At 37.5% G+C, this 23,486-nt stretch overlaps 1 protein-coding gene across 3 annotated transcripts in view; it reads left to right on the forward strand.

Annotated features, from left to right (window-relative positions):
• The window catches only part of PPP3CB (protein phosphatase 3 catalytic subunit beta), a 54,630-nt gene that overhangs the window by 19,945 nt on the left and 11,199 nt on the right, over positions 1–23,486 (forward strand). For all 3 annotated transcript variants that reach the window (XM_079793520.1, XM_079793519.1, XM_079793521.1), the window contains exons 4-10: positions 156–267; positions 3,322–3,467; positions 3,736–3,875; positions 3,980–4,057; positions 4,163–4,257; positions 7,031–7,156; positions 16,710–16,787. In XM_079793520.1, the coding sequence (XP_079649646.1) occupies positions 156–267; positions 3,322–3,467; positions 3,736–3,875; positions 3,980–4,057; positions 4,163–4,257; positions 7,031–7,156; positions 16,710–16,787 (775 nt within the window). The remainder of the gene's footprint in view (positions 1–155; positions 268–3,321; positions 3,468–3,735; positions 3,876–3,979; positions 4,058–4,162; positions 4,258–7,030; positions 7,157–16,709; positions 16,788–23,486) is intronic.

The following is a 23,486-nucleotide window of genomic DNA, read 5'->3' on the forward strand; positions in this document are numbered from 1 at the left end:
TCTAGGAGTTTACATTTTAGTTAGGAACAAAGAAAAAAGATAATGAGTAATAGAGAATGTAAGTGTAATAGGGTTAGAAGAAAAGGAGCAATGATCAAGCAACTAAGTTAAACAAAAATATAAGATAAATTCACTGGAAACATTTTCTTTTGCAGTGTGTCTTATATTTATGGGTCCTGAAGATACTATACCCAAGCACATTATTTCTTCTGAGAGGCAATCATGAATGCAGACACCTTACTGAATATTTTACCTTTAAGCAGGAATGTGAGTACTGCCATCAGAAATATTTTCACTTCCTCATTCTTTCTGGGTGACATGGATAGTAAGAGTTTGAAGACTTTATAGTGTAATATATAAGAACAGATTTTGTGTACAAACATATAAAGAATTGAGGAAGATTGTCAAGAACTTTCTAGTGTTTAATGGCATTTTATTCTAACATATGTCCTTAAGAACAGTTTTGAGTTTTATATATAGTTACTTATATATAGTAATGTTAACAGGGACGATAAAACTAAAAAGAAATTGTTGTTGCATTGGAGATTTTTGTCCCCCAATATTGAGGCATTCCTATGAAATTTCTTAACAAATTGTTCATCCTGTCATCATTGCACATTTTTTGATGAATTGGCATTCTTAGCCTGTAATGTGTACCCCATTTCTCTCTTAAATTATTATAGCAGTGAGCCGAAACCGGTTTGGCTCAGTGGATAGAGCGTTGGCCTTTGGACTCAAGGGTCCCAGGTTCGATTCCGGTCAAGGGCATGTACCTTGGTTGCGGGCACATCCCCAGTAGGCGGTGTGCAAGAGGCAGCTGATCGATGTTTCTCCCTCATCGATGTTTTAACTCTCTATCCCTCTCTCTTCCTCTCTGTAAAAAATCAATAAAATATATTTTAAAAAAATTATTATAGCAGTGATAATCAAATAGTTATAAGAAATCACATGGTATCTACACTAATAAAAGAGAAACATGCAAATTGACCATCACTCCGCTACACCCACCAGCCAATCAGGAGCGAGTATGCAAATTAACCTGACAAAGATGGTGGCGGCCACAGAGCTGGAGCGAGCAGGCTTGGGTTGCCCCCGGTGATGGAGGAAGCCAAGCTTCCCGCCTGCCCTGGCTGGCCCTGGCCTCTGCTCAAGGCTACAGTTTCAATTATAGAAGATAAATAAGCCCCAGATACCTGCTTCCAGCCGGCCCTGGCGTCTGCTCAAGGAGGCACTGAAAGAAAAAAAGGAGGGGCTGGGGCTTGGGTTGCCGGGGGGTGTGGCCAGCCTGCAAACAGCCATCAGCTCCTCACCCATGCTGGCCAGGCACCCCAGTGGGGATCCCCACCCTGCAGGGGCTGTGGCCAGCCTGCACACAGCCATCAGCCCCTCACCCAGGCTGGCCAGACAGCCCAGCGGTGACCCCCACCCTGAAGGCGGTGTGGCCAGCCTGCAAACAGCCATCAGCCCCTCACCCAGGCTGGCCACACCCCCATGGCCCGATCCCTATAAACGGGCAGTCAAACATCCCTCAAAGGGTCCCAGATTGGAGAGGGTGCAGGCTGGGCTGAGGAACATTCCCCCCACCCCCGTGCACGAATTTCATGCACTGGGCCTCTAGTAGAACAATGTTTGGCCATTTTTCACACCTTACAGCTGTATGGTTGTTAATAATTAAGCCTTAGAGTTAAGTTCTAAAAATAGGTAATTTCAGAATTATTGAGATTCAAACATGATCCAATAAAGATCATATTAGTAGAGACTTACAGTAAAGGAAGAAAAAGTGATAGGTAATTGCAGACGAGGCAAAGTCATATAACTTCAAGGATCAGGCGGATAATCTAAATGAATATAAGATGAGAAAGTGCATGCTTTACCTAAAAGCAATCAAATTAAAATTTGCCCTAAAAGCAACCATGCAATCAAATTAAAATGTTTATTAAACCACTAGAGGCCTGGTGCACGAATTCGTGCACCAGTGGGGTCTCTCGATCTAGCCTGCGGGATCGGGCCAAAACCAGCTCTCCGACATTCCATGAAGGGTCCTGGATTGTGAGAGGGTGCAGGCCGGGCCAAGGGACCCCACCAGTGCACGATCGGGGCTGGGGAGGGACACGGGAGGTTGGCCAGCTGGAGAGGGGCCATGGAAGGGCTCCAGGGTGTGTCCAGCCCGTCTTGCTCAGTCCTGATCGGCTGGACCCCAGCAGCAAGCTAACCTATCAGTTGGAGCGTCTGCCCCCTGGTAGTCAATGCATGTCATAGCGACTGGTCAACCGGTCGACTGTCCTCTGGTGGTCAGTGCACATCATAGCGAGTGGTTGAACGGCCTTAGCATATCATTAGCATATTATGCTTTGATTGGTTGAATAGATGACCAGACACTTAGCATATTAGGCTTTTATTATATAAGATAATGTTGGAAAACAGGTCTAATAGATTATCAGTTTAGGACCTCTGGTGGCTGGATATAGCTTTTCTCATTTGAATGTTACAATATTAAAAAGGAAAATAGGAACTAAGCTCCGCCTCTTTAGATAATTAACAAACCACTTACCAAAATTCCACCAAAAACAAACTCTCTAGGCATTTAAAGGTATAAAAGAGTAAAAGAATGTGTATGCTATCTTAAAAGTAAATGATAAGTTTGATTTGGTGGAGTTTTGTCTTGTATTATATTGACTTTTGGCTTCACTGCCCATTTTAAGCATTGGTTATAGACTTGAGGAACCCCTCTGTTTCTTCAACATATGAAAAGATATTTCTTTTATTTATTTTTTAATTGGATTGACCTTGAGTTTTGTAGTCTTGCTTATAACAATGAAGTTGTCACTGACACTTAAAATAAAATATTAAAACTGTTTTAGCTTTAAGTATAGTTCTAATTTTGCTTTACTTGGCCTAAAAGGTGAAGGGTTGAGCTATTTTTAGAGATTTAACTTATTTTTAGTAATATTTTATGACTATCTGCTGCATACCCAAAATAAATTTAGAAGAGCAAATATTTGTATAAGACCGATAACATTATCTTTGTTGATTTTTATAGAGCAAGATGCTTGCTTCACTCTTTATTGTGTTTAATTCTGAGATTTGGCAAATGCAAAGTGCTGCTCACCATCACAGTCATGATACAGAAAAGTTTTATCATTTCATAAATTCCTCTTGCTACCTTTTATAGTCACCCCTTCACGTGTTCTCAACCTCTGGTCACCACTTGGCTATTTTCTGTCTTTAGTTTCCTTGCCTTTGTGTTAATATTCAAGCATACATGTTTTCAAAATGATCAACTAGTAATGTAATTTTCAATTTATTTTTTTCTTTTTCTAGGTAAAATTAAATATTCAGAAAGAGTCTATGAAGCTTGTATGGAAGCTTTTGATAGTCTGCCTCTTGCTGCACTTTTAAACCAACAATTTCTTTGTGTTCATGGTGGACTTTCACCAGAAATCCACACACTGGATGATATTAGGAGAGTAAGTACATAATTTAATTCCAAGGTTGATTCCTATCTTTAGTACTTTGTTGGATAGAAAATAGATACTTCAAACTTCTCTTCACTGCTAATGTTAGGTGTGGTAAAAAATTAGTATACTGATATTTTAAGGAAATACCTTCTAACCATTCAAAACAATGTGGTATGGACAGTATTCAAAGTTGGTATCACTTTCCTATGTCTAGTGTATTCTCACTTTTTGACAAGTTATTTCTGTTTTTTGTTTCTTTCTTTTCTTTCTTTCACAGTTAGATAGATTCAAAGAGCCACCTGCATTTGGACCAATGTGTGACTTGTTATGGTCCGATCCTTCTGAAGATTTTGGAAATGAAAAATCACAGGAACATTTTAGTCACAATACAGTTCGAGGATGTTCTTATTTTTATAAGTAAGGAAAAATATCCAAGCTTAATCACATTTTAGTTGTTAAAATAGAATATGCTTCACATAGAAAACCATTATTTTACTTAATTTACTCTTTTCCCCCCACAGCTATCCAGCAGTATGTGAATTTTTGCAAAACAATAATTTGTTATCGATTATTAGAGCTCATGAAGCTCAAGATGCAGGGTAAGAATTCTGTTTCCCTGACCCAAATTAACACCTTATGTACAAATCAAACTTAGTAACAATGATTGATGCTTTACGATGCATATTAAGCTATTTGTTTTGCAGCTATAGAATGTACAGAAAAAGTCAAACTACAGGGTTCCCTTCATTAATAACAATTTTTTCGGCACCTAATTACTTAGATGTCTACAATAATAAAGGTAAGATATTGTTGATAAAAAAAATTGTTAAACAACTTAGCATTTTAATTAACTTTTTTAAAAAATATAATAGAAAGTGGGCATTGTTTGAATCTATAACTACCAAAATCTCCTTATAAAAAGGTATAAGATATAAGGGAGGGGTGAGATCAAGAAATAAAAATCCAAAATGTAAAACTTAAGTCATATGTAACCATTGCACAACCTGTTACTTACAAAAGCTATCTTGTAAAAGAATGCTGAGTTAAGTACATCAAGCAAAACCAAATATGATTTTTCTCAAACTTCCCTTTCTTAAATCTTTCCCCTTATAATCAAGAGAATGTTTTCTTGTTTACATAAAGCTACTGCTGCTGCTTTGACCATTTTGTGTATTTATATTGTATAGTTGTTTAGTTTATCATGTTTCTTGTTTTATGTTCACTGATCTAGGTTCTCTTTCCCTTTCTTATTTCCTACTTTTACCTCCCAGTCTTATCACTGTTCCATGAAGATTTGTAATTGAGCTTTCTTTGATTAATTTGCTCGGACCTCCTTTCAGTGATACATTCTTCCCTTTCCTTTCTTTTTACTGTTTTGTCTTCCTTTTTTCTTCAATCTTTTTTTTTTTTTTTTTTTTTTACCTTCTATTCCATTGGTTTTCATTCCCCCTCCTTCCCTTCAAATTTGATCTGTGCATAATAGTAACTGGGTTTCACTTAACTTTGAACATAGCTATTTGACAGATGATATCAAAAGATTTTAATCTAGTTAAGTGTGTGCCAAGGTCATTGAAGATGAGCTTGGGTATGTTTACGTAGTTCACATTTTCAGAAGAGGATATTAAGTCAGCTCCTATTCTCTCTTGATGTGTCTGGAATTCAGTGTACTATGCCATAGTTTCAAGGATCAGACTGGAGTGGATGTGCCAGGAAGAAAGAACAGACTATAAAAGTACATTTAGAAAGATAATGAGGTCATTGTTAAATATGGGTCCTGGTGTGAGTTCAGAAGAGGAGCAGAATGAGAAATTCTGCTGGATGATTGGAAGTGATGGTTAAAAGATTAAAACATTTGCCAGAGGTGGTCAAACTGTAGAATGCTATATAATAACTTTGATACAGAATGTGCTGCAGGAACTTAATACTATGTTAATTACCAAATCAGCCAAACTATTGATGTTAATTGAGTTGCTCATCTTTAGAAACTGGTATCAATGCAGCCTCTAACAATTATGCCAGTGCTAAAATATTTAAAGTTATATTTTGGTTTGTAAATTATTAAACTTGTAAAGATACCTAATGAGGTATGTCTTCATTTTTTAGGAGAAACCAACCTTAAGTTTTGATTACATTCTCAAGAACAGAATCAAATGCTACATTTAACTTTCTACTAGTTCCCTCATTTCTCAATTGTGACTTTCCCTTGTCAGTATTAACGAAGCTAGTGTTCAGTGCTCGTTTGACTGCTACCTTACAGTTGTCCTTTGCCAGTATGACTCAGGAGGTTAAGGGATCACTTTTCTTAGTACTCAGAAAAGAAACTCAAACCATTGAATCTGTCTTGTCAAAATCAAATGTCTCTTGGTAGTTTTGAGTCTGTACATAGTGTTAATGATTTGAGTGCTTATGTGATATGCATATGTTTGTAATGTTTCATTCTCTATGTAAGACAATTTTCTAGATTCTCCTTTTTTTTTAAGCTGAAAGCTTGGTATCAGCTTTTAATTTCTGAGGCTAAATTTAAAATACTTTTTATTTCATGGGAATTTCATAAAAGAAACAAACATGTTAGTTGTGATTCTATATTAGCCAGAATCTCAAATCTTGGAATTTAACACCTGCATTTCTGTGCTTTTTATTCAAATGAAAAAAAGTATCCACGTAATTATAATATCTGCACAGTATTTTATACTTATATATATCTTCATGCAAAATACATTATTCTCTGATCTTGAAATAAACTTCTGAGGTAGGCAGGTTGGACATACTAGTCCTTTCTATAAATGAGAAATAGATTAATTAAATAATTTACCAAGCATTGTGAAGCTAGTATGTACTGTAGCTTAGATTAGAATGTAGCCCATCTAACATACATCAATTAATTTAAGATATTATTTATATTAATATATTGAAACATTAGAAAGATACCTAAAATTGAGATGAGTATGTTATCTTTGAGTTATTTGGTTATAATATTCCCTCGTCTGGTACTTCAGTGTTTTTGTTTTTTTTCTAAATGAAGTAAAATATTTTTTTTGTAGTAGTTTAACTTGATTTTCCATATTAAATGAAATAAATATATTTACATTTATAAATAAAATGTTTCACATTACATTTTTTTTTGTTTTCTGTTTTGTTTTTCTTTATTACCATTCGGCTATCCTTTTTAGGTTGCCTACAACTAAAAAGACCCTCTTAAATTCCTGTAACTTAAGTGAACTTTTAAACCTAGAAAATTGTTCATTGCCATTCTGTGTTTCCTCTATAAATTGAGTTTTCACAATTTTGGATTTAATAAAAGTGTATATTTATCATTGGATTATAAAGTAAAACAAACATTTAAAAAAGAATAGAAGATTTATTAATAATAACAAAATCTGACTATGCTCTACATAAAAATGTTTTAAAAAATGTGTTATTAAAAATTAGTGCCTACCTCCCTCTACTAGCCCTCATTCTACTCATCCTTGATTCCTTACCCCATTAAAAAGATATTTTTCTGCTTTTATATGTTTTAGACTTTTGGAGCTAAGCACAAATTGTTACATTTAACATTTATACTTATCTTGCAGCTGCTGTATTAAAGTATGAAAATAATGTGATGAATATTCGACAATTTAACTGTTCTCCACATCCTTACTGGTTGCCCAATTTTATGGATGTCTTCACATGGTCTTTACCATTTGTTGGAGAAAAAGGTATAATTTTAATTTTTAAAAAATTGTTTTATTACTGTTACATTCACTCCAGTTTACTATTGCAGGCACATACTTGCTAAAGAAGCTGAAGTCTAGTTTCACTGTGGGTACAATTCTACTTGTGTCAGTGGGTGTGGATACGAAGGCCTCAGAGATATTTTAGTTAGCTGTTTACAGCCTCCATGGGAGTGTGTCTGGGGGATTGGGAGAAGACTTATAAATAGCCCAATGTTGTCTTCAGCTGTTGGGTTTTCTATCTTTTTTTCTTTAGCTTAAATCTTTTATGAAGGTGTAGAGGGATAGCTTTGCTTTGTAAAAGACACTGTTGTATGTTTTAACAACAATTTTGGAGATGTCACAGCAATTTATGGGAGAATTTAATAGGCCTTGTTTTGGGCAATGTTAGTCATTTTATAGCAGTTCTGTACTCTGAGAAAAATAAAGAAAAATTCAGGTTCTAACTTAATATTTCATATAAAAACATGTATGTATGCAATTTTAGTGGTGCTTCTCTAATAATTTAGAAGGATATCTATTGGTATATACTTAATAGGCTTTTAAAGAGAACATAAATGCTATTTAAGTTTTGTTTCTATATTTTGTTCTTGTTCTATAGAATTCTTAAGCTTACTTTATCACATTCTCCTTTTCCAGTTTTGTGTTAATTTTTCCACAAGGCAATGCTTTAGTTTCCATATGTGGAAGAGTATGAGAGTACAGACATGATTGGAAAACATTTTGTTCTATAACCTTCTCTTTTTTCTCACCTCTTTCATGTTAGAAAATGTTTCTTTCTGTTTTAGATATGGTACTTCTGCTGGCAATTTTTGGTTCTAAAATTTAGAGTTAATACTTAAACCGTTCATGTCAAACAGGTGTTTTTTTATTTGTTTGTTTGTTTTTAGATTGCCTTCAGTCTTTGTCAGTTACTTAATAGGTCAGCATTAAATTAATAGAGATAGAATTACCCACTTTAGCATTTGAGAAGGGGGCCAGTAAAGGGCTTAGGTGCAAGGGATGCATTACACTATAACCTTCTATCTTTGGTATATGAGAATAGTTCAATCATAGCATCATCAGGCTAAAGTAATGTAAGAATTCATCTTGCTCATTCTCCTATCTCCAAGCTAGACTGCAACTCAACTATTCTAATACTACAGGCCCGGTGCATGGGTTCATGCACCGGTGGGGTCCCTCAGCCTGGCCTGCAGGGATCAGGCCAAAACCAGCTCTCCGACATCCCTGAGGGTTCTGGATTGCGAGAGGGCACAGGCCAGGCCGAGGGACCCCACCAGTGCATGATCGGGGCTGGGGAGGAACCACGGGAGGGCTCCAGGGTATGTCTGACCCGTCTCACCCAGTCCCAATTGGCCAGACCCCAGCAGCAAGCTAACCTACCAGTTGGAGCATCTGCCCCCTGATGGTCAGTGCACGTCATAGCGAATGTTAGAATGGTCGGACACTTAGCATATTAGGCTTTTATTATATAGGATAATATCAGTAGAATGTGGGATAGAGAGAGCAGGAAGGCTAAAGTAAAAGGAATATGGATATTTTATAAATTCTAATTTGATTCTCTAATGCTTTCACAATAAGGAAATATTTACACCTAATTTAAATGTTTTGCTATACGTGTTTAAACAAGGAAAGAAATAGTTGAGAATAGTTTTTCTCAAGTAATGTATCTATCAAAAACCAGGACATCAAAGAAAAAAAAAAGGGGGAAAAAAAGACCAAAACACCAGGACATCACAGAATTTTAGAGCTCATGGTGAACTTAACAATCATGTAGTCTAACTCCTTTAGAAAGATGAGAAAATTTCATCTATTTTCTGTTGATCTCTCATAAATGAAGATGGAGAACAGATTTCTATCAGTATTTCTACATTTGAAGTCTGCTACTAGGTAATCTTTTGTTCTTCTTTGCCACTCTAATTTTTTCTTTTAGAGAGAGGAAGGGGTAGAGAGAAAGAGAGAGAAAGATTAATTGGTTGCCTCCTACATGGGCCCTGACTGGGGATTGAACTCACAACCTGGGCATGTGCCCTGACCTGGAATCAAACCTGCCACCTTTTGGTGTACAGAATGATGCCCCAACCAACTGAGCCAAAACATCCAGGACTTTCTTTTGCCACTCTAAATCATCTTATCCTGTATAATAAAGAGGTAATATGCAAATTAACCCTCACGCCCTCACAAGATGGCTGCCTACGACCAGGCCAGCAGCGGGGTTAGTGAGGGACAACCAAACGATTGAACAGCAGGCAGCATGGGACGACCAGGCCGGCGGGGGGGTTAGTGAGGGACGACTAAACGACTGAACAAGCAGGCTGCATGGGGCAACCAGGCCAGCAGGGGGGTTAGTGAGGGATGACCAAACAACTGAATAGCAAGCTGCATGGGGCGACCAGGCTGGCGGGAGAGCTGTGAGGGGCGACCAGGCCAGCAGGGGGCGGCAGTTGGGGGCGACCAGGCTGGCAGGGGGGACAGTTAGGGGTGACCAGGCTGGCAGAGGGGGGCAATTGGGGGCGACCAGGCCAGCAGGGGGGGCAGTTAGGAGCGATCAGGTTGGCACGCAGAGGCAGTGAGGGGCAATTAGGCTGGCGGGGGGAGGGCAGTTGGCGGCGACCAGGCAGGCAGGCAGGTGAGCGATTAGGAGCAAGTGGTCCAGGATTGTGAGAGGAATGTCCGGCAGTCGGACATCCCCCAAGGGGTCCTGGATTGGAGAGGGTTCAGACTGGGCTGAGGGGATTCGCCCCCCCCCCCATGCACAAATTTCATGCACCGGGCCTCTAGTCCTACATAATAAAAGGCTAACATGCAAATTGTCCCTGGAGTTTTATCAGTGGGTGGGGCCAGCCAGCCAACTGCCTGCAGCCCCTCCTCCTGGCCAGCCGGCCTGGCCTGATAGGCCCCAATTGGGGCCGGCCGGCCAGACCCCACCCATGCACGAATTCATGCACCGGGCCTCTAGTCTATTATAAGATCAGGAAGTATTTATCTTGACAATTTTTGTTGTATCTACGAATCTGCTCTAAATTACTCATGTCTTTCTAAAAATGTGAAGCTCAGGCCCTGGCTGGTGTGGCTCAGTTGGTTGGGCGTCATCCTGTGCCCCAAAAGATTGCTGGTTCAATTCCCAGTCAGAACACATGCCTGGATTGTGGTCTCGATCCCTGGTAGGGGGCATGCAGGAGGCAGCTGATGGATGCTTCTCTTCCTCTTCCTTCCTCTCTCTCTAAAAGTCAATAAAAATAGTAAATAAAAATAAAAATGTGAAGCTTAAAATTTAATATTATATACAATGTTGAGCACAATAAGAAAAGTTTCTCAAACTCTTGCATATTTTTCCATTTTAATGCATGTTAATTGTTTAGATAGCCTAACTACTTCTTGATTCTAGTAAAACTTTTCTTTTGGTATGGAAAGCAGCAAATGATGTTTCATTTGTTCTACTTCAAATAAGCCAGTGTGACGTTGGTCTAGTTCCTGGGAAGCAACTAACGTAAGCCAGAGCCTTCCTGAGAGGCTGGTTTAATCCTAAAGTTTGATTCAAGCCGTGTTTTTAACCTTTTGGGGCTTTTTTTTTTCTCATTAAAAAATAAAGTTGGAATTTCCAACATGTACAAAGGCCAAGTGACTAATAAGATGAGTTCCCATGAACCAATTTCTCCAACAGTTATCATGGCCAATATTGTGTCATTTATATTCCCATTCACTGCTCCCCATCCCACACTTCAGATATTTTGAATCAAATCTCAGCTGGGTTTTTTTTTTGTATCTATAAATGTTTTAGAAAATGGAAAAACGTTTATAGTAAGGACTCTTTTTTAGATTAAGGTAACTGCACAAACATTGATTTTTAGATATAAAACCATTAAGAATTTATTTCAGAGAGGAAGGGAGAGGGAGAGAGAGAAACATCAATGATGAGAGAGAATCAAGCTTCCTGCACACCCTGCACTGGTGATCGAGCCCTCAACCTGTGCCCTGACATGGAATCGAACTGTGACCTTCTGGTTCATAGGTCAATGCTCAATCACTGAGCCACACTGGCTGAGCTAAAACCCTTTTGAGAATCTGATGAAAGTTAGGGACTTTTGACCCAGAAAAATTCATGTGCAAATATGCTTACATTTGTACATATACATAACATTTTCAGGACACTCATAGATCTGAATTCAATTGGTTAGTTCCCTCGGGTTTATTGGCTCCAATTTAAGAACCTCTGTTCTAGAGGATTCACTATGTTGTGGTCTTCCATAGAAGGTCATACTTGTAAGATTTAGTCATTTACTAGATGTTTTTTGAAAGTGTGTTTTATTCAAGGTACTTAGGATACAAAAATAAAGTAAGATATGGGTCTTTGCAGATTAATAAGGGATTTGTTACATAAATAATGGTAAAATATAATACAGTGAGCAGTCTTAGACAAAATGAGTTTTATAGCAATTAAGAGAGAAAGGAGATTATATCTGTCAGAGGGATTAAGGTATCATTGGTCTGGGACTTGAAGAATGGTGGAATTGTGCTGGTACATATGGGCATGAGAATTCTAGGTAAGAGAACTTCCTGAACCTGAATCTGAAAGCAAGAAAGCATAAGGTCACTGACAAATGTTGAGGGGTTCAGTTTAATTAGCTAGTAAGATGTATGGAGGACAGTAGAGGAAAATAATGAAAAGCTAAGTCATGACTAGATCATGAAGCTGTTGATATTTGGAACTTTTATAAATGGTGGGAAGCAATTGAAACAGAATATGATCGTGATAGTTATTTAGAAAAATTATTTTGGTGAAATGGACTGGAAGGAAGACTAAAGGTTGGGAGACCTGTTATGAAGGTACATCAAGAATCAAATGGAAACATAATGAAGCTCTGGTAGGATTAGGAATAGAAAGCAGGGGAGAACTGCAAGAACTGTAGAAGTAGAATCAGTGAGACTTAACATTAATGCATGTTTAAGGGGAGGGAATGGTTAAAGATAACCTGGATGTTTTGAATCATAATGATATGACACTATCATTAGCACCCTCTGATGAAAACCCCTGTTATTCTAGCAACCCCTCATTCTGGTTATATAAGCTTCATTGGAATCACTAAGCCTTTGACCATGTCTGTTCTTTTTAGTCAGAGCCCTCCTTCCCTCTCTTCCTTCTTAGTACACCCTCAAACTCCTTTATCTCTTGTTTTTCTATTTTGCTTGTCCTATAACTCAGCCCCAGTAAAGTCCAGCCATCCATTATCTCTGTTCTTATAGCCAGGGAATAGAGCACTGCTGAAGATACTTATACAGCCATATAAATAGGTTCCACCCTTTGATTTCTAGCATTAGCTGGGCTCTTAAAAATATATATACATATATATTTTTTTATTTTTCTTTTAATTGATTTCAGTGAGGAAGGAAGAGGGAGAGAGAGATAGAAACATCAATGATGAAAGAGAATCATTGATCAGCTATCTCTTGCACATCCCCTACTGGGGATCGAGTCTGCCATGTGGGCATTTGCCCTGACCAGGAATGGAACCAGTGACCTCCTGGTTCATAGGTCAATGCTCAACCACGGAGCCTTTCCAGCTGGGCTAGCTGGGCTCTTAATAGCACTCAAACATCCTTTATGTCACTAGTCAGCTTCCTCTCCCTCTGGTAGCTTTCAAGATAAACTTTAACCTGTCACACAAGGTTTTTGGACTTTCCCTACTTTCTCTTTAGCCTCATTTCTTGCCTTTCTATTTCATATTCTCTATGTTCCAGCCATAACACAGCACAGAACAGCCAATCTCCTAAATGTGTTGTGCTCTTTTAAGTTTCATGCCTTCACACTTTTTCTGTATGTTTTCATAATAGTTTCATGGAGGTAATTCATATGCTGTACAGTTAACCTGTTCAAATTGTACAATTCAATGTTTTTTTACTATATTCACAGAATTGTGCATCTATTAACACAATCAATTTTGAAACATTTTCATCATTTTTCAAAGAAACGCTGTATCCATTAGCAGTCACTCCTCATTTCCCCCCACCTCTCCTTGCCAGCCCTAAGCATCCACTAATCTATTTTCTGTCTGCATAGATTTGCCTATTCTGAACATTTTATATAAACGGAATCATACAATCAATATGTGGTCTTTTTGACTGGCTTCTTTCCATAATATTTTCAAGGTTCACTCCTGTTGTAGCATGAATAAGTACTTCATTCCTTTTTGTGACCAAATAATATTCTGTTGTATGTCTACCACTTTTTGCTTATCCATTCATTAGCTGATGGACATTTGGTTGTTTACACTTTTTGACTATTATGAATAACTAGAGGCCCGGTGCATGAATTCATGCACGGGTGGGGTCCAGCCAGCCTGCCCCGATGGGGTCCAATCAGGGCTGGGCCGGCCGGGGGAGGGGTCATGGGAGGTTGGGGAATGCCAATTGGGCCCCCCCCCCAACCTCCCATGGCCCCTCCCCCGGCCGGCCCAGCCACAGTGCACATCATAGTGGTCGTTCCAGTTGTTCCAGTTGCTTGGCTTTTATATATATAGATGCTGTGATGAACATTTGTGTACAAGTATTTGTATGGACATATGTTTTCATTTTTCTTAGGTATAGAACTGGGAGTAAAATTGCTGGGTCATATGGATGTTTAACCTTTGGAGGATTGACCAAACTCTTTTCCAAAGCAGCTGTACCATTTTACAATCCCTCCAGCAGTGTATAATAGTTCTGATATTTTCATTTCCTTGCCAACTCTTATTTATTATTTATCATTTTATTATAGCCATCATATTGGATATGAAGTTATCTGTCACTGTAGCTTTGATTTGTATTTTCCTAATGAATAATGATGTTGAGGATATTTTCATGTGCTTATTGGCCATTTGAATATTTTCTTTGAAGAAATATTTATTTGGCCCAGCCAGCATGGCTCAGTGGTTGAACGTTGACCTATGAACCAGGAGTCATGGTTTGATTCCCTGTTGGGGCATATGCTCGGGTTCCTGGCTTGATCCCCATTATGAGGCATGCAGGAAGCAGCTGGTCAATGATTCTCTCTCATCATTGATGTTTCTATCTCTCTCTCTTCCTCTCTGAAATCAATAAAAGTATATTTTAAAAAAAGAAATGTTTATTTGAATTCTTTATTCATTTGAATGGATTATTTGTCTTTTTATTATTTAGTTGTAAGAATTCTTTATATATTCTAGATGCAAGTCCCTTATCGTATATAATAAAGAGGTGATATGCAAATTGACCCTCATGCCCTCGCACAAGATGGCCACGCCCATGTGGTCAAAGATGGCCACCACAAGATGGCTGGCAGGGGAGGGTAGTTGTGGGTGATCAGGCCAGCAGGGGAGGGCAGTTGTGGGGGATCAGGCCTACAGGGGGGGGAGTTAGGGGTGACCAGGCCAGCAGGGGAGGGCAGTTGGGGGTGATCGGGCTGGCATGGTAGGGCAGTTGGGGGCAATCAGGCTGGCAGGGGAGCAGTTAGGCATTGATCAGGCTGGCAGGGGAGTGGGTAGGGGGTGATCAGGCTGGCAGGCAGGCAAGCAGTTGGGAGCCAGCAGTCCCAGATTGTGAGAGAGATGTCTGACTGCCAGTTTAGGCCCAATCCTGGGATCAGGCCTAAACAGGCAGTCAGACATCCCTGAGGGGTCCCAGATTGGAGAGGGTGCAGGCTGGGCTGAGGGACCACCCCCCCTCCAGTGCACAAATTTCGTGCACCGGGCCTCTAGTCAGATATATTTAGGTCTTTGATCCAATTTGAGTAAATTTTTGTGTATGATGTGAAGTGGTAAGTATGTATAACTTCATTCTTTGCATGTGGATATTCAGTTCCTCCACACCATTTGTTGAAAAGACTATTCTTTCCCCACTGAATTTTTTTAGCATCCCTGTCAAAAATCAATTGATCTTAAATGTGAGGTTTTATGTCTGAACTCTCAGTTGTATTCCATTGATCTATATGACTACTTCATGTTTTTCTAACTTTTGTTTTAGAATGTCTTATCTGCCCTTTCCTGGGTAAACTCCTACTTCATACTTGCCTGGGTAAACCCCTACTTCATGATTCTTTTACCAAAAGCTTTCCTTTCCCTAGCACAGTGGTTGGCAAACTCATTAGTCAACAGAGTCAAATATCAACAGTACAACGATTGAAATTTCTTTTGAGAGCTGAAAACCAATTTCTGCGCATGGGCCACGAAGTTTCAATCACACTGTACGTGCGTACCTGCACGTGGTAATTTGTGGAAGAGCCACACTCAAGGGGCCAAAGAGCCACATGTGGCTCGCGAGCCGCAGTTTGCTGACCACTGCCCTAGCATATCTTTGGCATACCTGTATATACTTACAGCATAGTGCTGTGCTCATCACTCTTCTGTGGCATGCATATATAATATACATGCATACATATTCTTCAGTAGTTAGTAAGCTTTTGGAGAGTAGGGATTGGACTTTTATATATGAATCCCAGAGCTGTCCATTTCTAGGTGCCATCAGAAGATTGAATAGACATTTTTATTTATTTATTGAAATTTATTATACCTTTCTTTTTTTTATTTACTTGTCTGTCAGATATTTATTGAATGCCTATCATGGGCCAGGCCACTGTTCTAGGCTCTAGGGATACAGCAGCAAACAAAACAGCACCCTGCACTCGTGAAGCTTTCATTCTAGTAGGGGAAACAGATAATATACAAGTAGTTTAAGATGGTTGCCAATAAAACCAGCAAGGAAATCCATTTTGAAAGAAAGGTCAAGACTGGTGATACAGAATTTGGAATTGTCTTCAAAAAGTTGATACTTTAAACTATATAGTAGTAGATAGAATCACTAAGAAATTTGAGTATATAAAAAGAACATGACTGCAGAGAGAATCTTCAGAATATCCAAATTTGCGGGGAAGGGGATAGTCTAAAGGTAGAAAAAATAAGAGTAGAATTCTGGAAACCAAGAGAAAAATATATAGAATGGTAAAGGTAGATTAAGCCTAAGAACAAATCATGGGTTCAGGTTGTTAGATAGTCATTGATAATCTTAAGAATTAAGTTTCAGGAGAGTTGTTGGAGCCAGATTTTAAAAGAGTCCTCTGGGTAGAGGTCAATGGAGGTAAAGGAGATACGTGTAATACTTTAAACAATAAAGAATTTAAATTAAAATAAATAAATTTTTTTAAAAAAGAGATTGAGTCCTAGGACTTTTGCAACAGTGGAACTGTACTATGATGTTTTTCGTACTCCTTAATGCTGTATCCATAAATGAAGAATTTAAATGTATATATGTAGATTTTTTTATCTCTATAGGACTTCTTTTTTTCCCCCTGAGAGACCTAAAAATTTATTCCATAAAGAATCTCTCTCAGAGTTGTTATCCATTGAATTTCTTTCACTTTGAAAGCCTTTAAGTCTTTTAATTTTGACATTCCTACTACCAGAATGTGTTAGTTTAGGGTTAATCATTTGACCATTTATATAAATAGTTGCTGTGTATACATATGTAGACAGTTGAATACAAGCAGTAAATGTGTAACTTTGTGTTTTCTTTTTTTCCTTTGGAATAGTGACAGAAATGTTGGTAAATGTTCTGAGTATTTGCTCTGATGATGAACTGATGACTGAAGGTGAAGACCAGTTTGATGGTATGATTATTCATTTTACTATTTTTTTTCATTGTGAAATGGTATCTTTTGAACTGCCAGCTTTAGTACACACTCTTTTGCAAAATATAGTCATTGATCTCAAATTACTATGCTATTTGATAAGTAATGGTCACTTTTTGAGATATTATTTAAGATTTTAAAATAACTTTAATGATTTTATTTTTGTTTGTATGGGGAAGAAGGTAAATTTTGGGGAAAGGAGAATTTGGAAGAAAGAACAGAAGGAAAGGAAAACTGAAGGTGTAAAAGGATGTGGTTCTTCATGAATATAGATACTGCTTAGAGAAGGAAGGATAAAAATGCTCTTTGTTTTTTTGGCACAATATTGCTTTGTGCATCAGAATTTTGTTGTTACTTCTTTCCAAAAATAAAAGTAGTCTGTCCCAACTTATGAGTGAGTGGTTATGTTCTAAGAAATCACATGTTTGTTTAGTTTGAGATTCAGAAAGCATATTTTCCATAGGAACAAAGTTATACGAGTACATGGTTGTTAGTTCTTATGAAAGCCAATCAGCCTATGTACCTAATGTGCATTTGTAGTATAAATTAAAACCACAGAAACAATTCCTTTTATTTTTGTTTTGAAATTTTTATTTTAAACTTTTAAATTTAAATATTTAAACTTAATTCACTGAGTAAATAAGGACATAAATAACTTATAAGCTAAAAACTTTATTTTCTTCCATATCCCTTCATATCTTTGTTGTAGCATACTTTTCATAGTTATAAGCAGTACATAAATTGTTCCCATGTATTAAACATGGTTTGTATATTGGTAAAATTTAATAACTATTTCTAAGTATATTAATATATAATAGTTTTCATAGTTAATTTCATATTTTTTGGCATTTGGGTAACTAAGTTATCTTTATTATGAGTAAACATATTAGTACAATAGTTTTATTTTCCTTTTTGGAATAAATTTCTGGAAGAAAATTATAGAATAAAGAATATAAATTTTAGCTATGAATTTCCAGATTACTTTGCAGAAGAATTGAACCAGTATGAAGTGCTTCTAGCAATGAATCCATAAATCTTATTTCTCCACAGGCCCACCTCATTGGATTTTGCTCATTTTTACTTATTTTGCTTGGTAGCTATGTAGAAAGAAATTATAGTTGGCTTAATTTACATTTCCTTGAAGTTAAGGGAAGAAATTGCTGTCTACTTTTCTAACAGTGTAAACCATCCATTTCAGTTGACCCCTTATCAAGTAAAATCTGAGTAAAAACTATTTTGATATTTCTCTATTTACAAACAGGTTTGATTCTTTTTTTAAATTTAATAAATCTTTATTGTTCAGATTATTACAGTTGTTCCTCTTTTTCCCCCATAGCTCCCCTCCACCCAGTTCCCACCCCACCCTCTACCCTTACCTGCACCCACTGTCCTCATCCATAGGTGTACGATTTTTGTCCAGTCTCTTCCCGCACCCCCCACATCCCTTTCCCCCCGAGAATTGTCAGTCCACTCCCTTTCTATGCCCCTGATTCTATTATATTCACCAGTTTATTCTGTTCATCAGATTTTTTTATTCACTTGATTTTTAGATTCACTTATTGATAGATATGTATTTGTTGTTCATAATTTTTATCTTTACCTTTTTCTTCTTCCTCTTCTTACAGAATACCTTTCAGCATTTCATATAATACTGGTTTGGCGGTGATGAACTCCTTTAGCTTTTTCTTATCTGTGAAGCTCTTTATCTGCCCTTCAATTCTGAATGATAGCTTTCCTGGGTAGAGTAATCTTGGTTGTAGGTTCTTGCTATTCATCACTGAATATTTCTTGCCACTCCCATCTGGCCTGCATAATTTCTGTTGAGAAATCCGCTGACAGTCGTATGGATGCTCCCTTGTAGGTAACTAACTGTTAATCTCTTGCTGCTTTTAATATTCTCTCTTTGTCTTTTGCTCTTGGCATTTTAATTATGATGTGTCTTGGTGTGGTCTCTTTGGATTCCTTTTGTTTGGGGTTCTGTACGCTTCCTGGACTTGTAAGTCTATTTCTTTCACCAGGTGAGGGAAGTTTTCTGTCATTATTTCTTCAAATAGTTTTCAGTATCTTGTTCTCTCTCTTCTTCTGGCACCCCCATAATTTGGATGTTAGTACGCTTGAAGTTGTCCCAGAGGCTCCTTACACTATCTTCCTATTTTTGGATTCTTTTTTCTTTTTGCTTTTCCGGTTGAGTGTTTTTTGCTTCTTTGTATTTCAAATCTTTGACTTGATTCTTGTGATCCTCTAGTCCAGTGATGGGCAACCTTTTGAGCTTGGTGTGTCAAACTTCTCCAAAAAACTGAGCATAACTCGGGTAGCGTGTCACTTTGAGGAAAAAAACATTATTTCGCAAATGTTTCATCCTCAGGAGCAACAAATGTTTCATCCTCAGCATGCGGCCGCCTTAGCAGCCGCGTGTCATCAGAAATGGCTACACGTGTCAGTGCTGACACACGTGTCATAGGTTCGCCATCACTGCTCTAGTCTGCTGTTAGATCTCTGTATAATATTTTTTATTTCCGTCAGTGTATGCTTAATTTCTAGTTGGTCCTTTTTCATATCCTCGAGGGTCTCACTAAATTTATCGGCCTTTTCTAGAAAATTCTTGAAAAACCTTATAACCGTGGTTTTGAACTCTATATCCAGTCATTTGCTTTCCTTCATTTCTTTCATTTGTGATCTGTTTCTTTGTCTCCGCATTTTGGCTGCTTCCCTGAGTTGATAGAGCGGCTTTGTGTGCTAGGTGTCCTATAGGGCCCAGTGGCTCAGCTTCCCCAGTTACCTGAGGTGGACACTCTTGGTGCACCCCTTTGTGGGCTGTGTGCACAGTCTTGTTGTAATTAAGCCTTGATTGTTGTTGGTATCACTGGGAGGAATTGACCTCCAGGCCAATTGGCTGTGAGGATCAGCTGTGTCTATGCTGGGAGAACTTCTGTGCTGGAGACACCCTTATGGGAGAAGACTTGCAAAAGCCTCTGTGCTCAGCTTGAATGAGGCGGAGTCTCAGGGCGGAGCAGATAGCATTGGTTTCCCATCAGCCCTGCACACGTCTCAGTACCTCTGCCTCCTGCAGCTCCTCTGAGTCTTAGTGTGCTTTTCTCTTTCCTTCTAGTTGTAGAATTTCCACTCAGCCAGCCTTCCTGTGGTTCTCGATGATGTCTGTTTTGTCTTTTAGTTGTAGTTTTGAAATTGTTGTGCGAGGCAGCAGTTTAGATGTTTACCTATGCCGCCATCTTGGTTTCAAGGCACTTTTTTATCCAGGTTTGATTCTTAAACCCTGTTGTAAGCCTGTCTGTTCAAAGTGTCTGTGTGCAGTGTCTGCAATTGCCATCTGTTGGTGGCAGGCAGAGATATACTTTTTTTCTCTCTAGTTTGTTAGGGTAAAATAAATTATGTCAGTTTTGGGGGGGAGCTTTACTGAATAATATTAATTTTTCCTTATTTTGATTATCTCTCTTTTTCATGTTTATGTACAAGTTTTTAATTTAACATGTTTCATATTTGTCTTTTCCATACAATTTTTAAAAAACATTTTTTTATTGATTTCAGAGAGGAAAGGAGAAGAAGAGGAAGATAGAAATATCAGTGATGAGTGATCATTATTGATTGGCTGCCTCCTGCATTCCCCCCACTGGGGATCGAGCCCACACCCCAGGCATGTGCCCGCACCAGGAATCAAACCGTGTACTCTTAGTTCATAGATTGACGCTCAACCACTGAACCACGCTGGCCGGGCCATACAATTTTTAAATAGTTTTAATTAAGTATTTCTTTTCCCTGTTCTGCTACCACCTTTTTAAGGCTAGGTCTGGGTTCAGATTCTAGTTCCTTATAATGGCTATGTGGCCTCAGGCAAGTTACTTAACCTTTCTGAACCTCAATTTTTTTATCTTCCAAATGAAGATAATGGTAACTACTTCATAATGTTATAGGTATTGATATAATGACTGAAATAATTTTTGGTACATAGCCCACTAATATTTTCAGATACATTTTTGTGTTAATTTGCCAAATTCTGTGAAATACCTAGTAAGAGTTTTCATTGGAATTATATTAAAACTATATCTAGCCCTAGCCTATTTGGCTCAGTGGATAGAGCGTCGGCCCTCAGACTGAAGGGTCATGGGTTCGATTACGGTCACGGGCACATAACTCGGTTGCAGGTTCTATCCCTGGCTCTCGTCAGAGCTCGTGCGGGAGACAACCAATTGAGGTGTCTCTCTCACATTGATGTTTCTCTCTGTCTCTTCCCCCTCCACTCTCTCTAAAAATCAACAGAAAAATATCCTTGGGTGAGGATTAACAAAAAACAATACAAAACTATCTAAATCTAGGAAGTTTAAAAAAAAATTTAGTTTTCCAAACTAAGATCAAGCTCTCTTGCTCTATATAATTAGTTCACTTACTATAATAACTCTATTTAATATATTTAACACATAATTATTCCATTTAAAATTACCATTTTCCTTTGAAAAAAATCTATTATTTTCAAGTTAAATTAATACTTTAATATTTTATATTCTTATTACTATTATAACTGGTTATCTCTGAGCGTAATTTTCTGTGTATAAAGTAATTACATAGTTGTGGGTTTATCTAATGTTCAACAGCTTGGATCAGAAAAATTATTTCCTATGGTAATTTTTATTTTGTTTCTCTTAACTTAAAAATAAGTCATTTGCAAAAAGCTGATATTATTTATTTTCTGTATTGTTCCCTTTTCGTTTTATTCTTTAAAAATTATATCAATATTGCTAATAGTATGTTAAATAGGAGCAATGATAGGTAATGCTTCAGTCCTCTTCCTGTAATAAAAAGGAAAAAAGTTTTCTGGTTAAATCTAGGATAGTATGTGGTTTAAATACCTATGATTTATATGAATACAGACACTAAATCTTTTTTGGGAATTCGATTGGAAATATAAAATACTAGTATTATAGTTCTGAGATTTAATGTGTCTTATCAATATTTTCCTTGTCAGTGATAAATTATGCTTATTCATGCACTTGTTATATCATCTTTACACTCCAGGGATGAATCACATTTGATTATTAAAGAGGCAGTGTGGAAAGGATCAGTGGGTCAGGTGTCTCAGAGCTACCATTGTACTACTAGCTGTGTAATCCTGGAAAAGTTACCTAACTTCTCAGGATCTTCTCATCTGTAGATTGAGGGAATAATAGAGAGGATGAAGATTCTTTCCCACTCTTAAGTAATTTAAAAAATTGGTAGCACCATTATGACAGTGTTTCTATAAGAAAATATAATGAATTCCTCTTTTTTTCACCTTTATACTCAAATATTAGAAGCAAGGACTCCAAGAAAATTTTAAGAGTATGGGTCTTAGAGTCTGCATGAGGGGATGAGAGTGGTTTAGGGGAGGAAGAACACTGAGGAATGAGGAAAAGGGGAGAAAATTAGGATAGATACTGGGCTGGGATAGGGAAAAGAGCTTCGGGAAGTAGGTTTATTTTTCTTTCTTATTCATATTTCTTCATTTCTTTCCCATAACTCTGTCCATCTTTTCTTCTTTCCTTTCACCATGATAGCATGTCTTCTGTCCTCTCCTCCTTTTTCTATTCAGCAGTGGAACCATCCTATGGACTGGGCCTGGGGAGAAATCCAACTTAGAAATAAAACTTGCTTGGGCAGGGATTTCTGTAAGGGTTTAGCTTTTCTGTGGGAAAAGGGAGAGAGCAAGATTGGAGATTTCCCAGTGGGAGGAAGGAAAGAGAAATTTTTGCATATTCAGGTTTGAAATTGGGTGAAGGAATAAGATTCTTTTCCTTTTTAAGTGATAGTCTTTGGTTTTCTGTATTGTTTAATGTATGTATGGGGTTATTGTTAAGTCAAATATTTGCATAAACATTGCATGTATAAATGCACATAGCATTCATTTTAGAGGTATTATTTAATCGTTAAAGAATTTTTGAACACTGATTTCTGTGATATCTTGAGTTTGGTAAAGAAAATACATAACTCATATGTACTCTAGTTTTACTAAACTAAAACTTTGCATTTCCTATAATTGGAATCATGTATCTCACTCAGCATTAGAATGGAAGATATGGAAAGCCCAGATGAAACATCTCTGCTGCCTACTCTTAGAGCTATTACTTGCTTTGAAACAGTCTGTTACTATTTCTGCAAAAAGATGTCCCTCAAACTTTCAGATTCTATTAGGAACAAAAAGCACATACTATTGATCCTGAGTATGAGCAAAGTTTCTACAATTCAGATTCAAGAAATTGTGTGCTCCTGTTATTATGAAGTGTGGGAGGCTTAGTCTTTCCTTCATTGGGAGTGGGTGAGGTTTTCCACTGAGGTAGTTAATAAAGTTACCTACATTTCTCTGTATATACTACAGATTTTGCAGATGTTGGTGTCCTTGAAGAACCACATGAGTTTGTATCATATTTGTGTCATTACCTTTTACTTAACATACTTCCATGAGTGATACATTTCTTTAGGGGTATCAATATAAATGTGCAATTGTTGTTAGCACAGTCTTTTATCAGTCTTATGTGTTTTCACATGTATTTTTGTCCCTAATTTGTCTACTTTCACCAAATATTATACTCATTCTGTCCATAATTTCTTCTGAACACATATCTTTTAAGAAATCTACACAGTGGCATCCCTCTTTTATTTACCACATCCTACAATACTACATTTTTCAAG

This window comes from Cnephaeus nilssonii, assembly GCF_951640355.1.
Source record: "Cnephaeus nilssonii genome assembly, chromosome: 16".
NCBI classification, from domain to species: Eukaryota; Metazoa; Chordata; class Mammalia; order Chiroptera; family Vespertilionidae; genus Cnephaeus; species Cnephaeus nilssonii.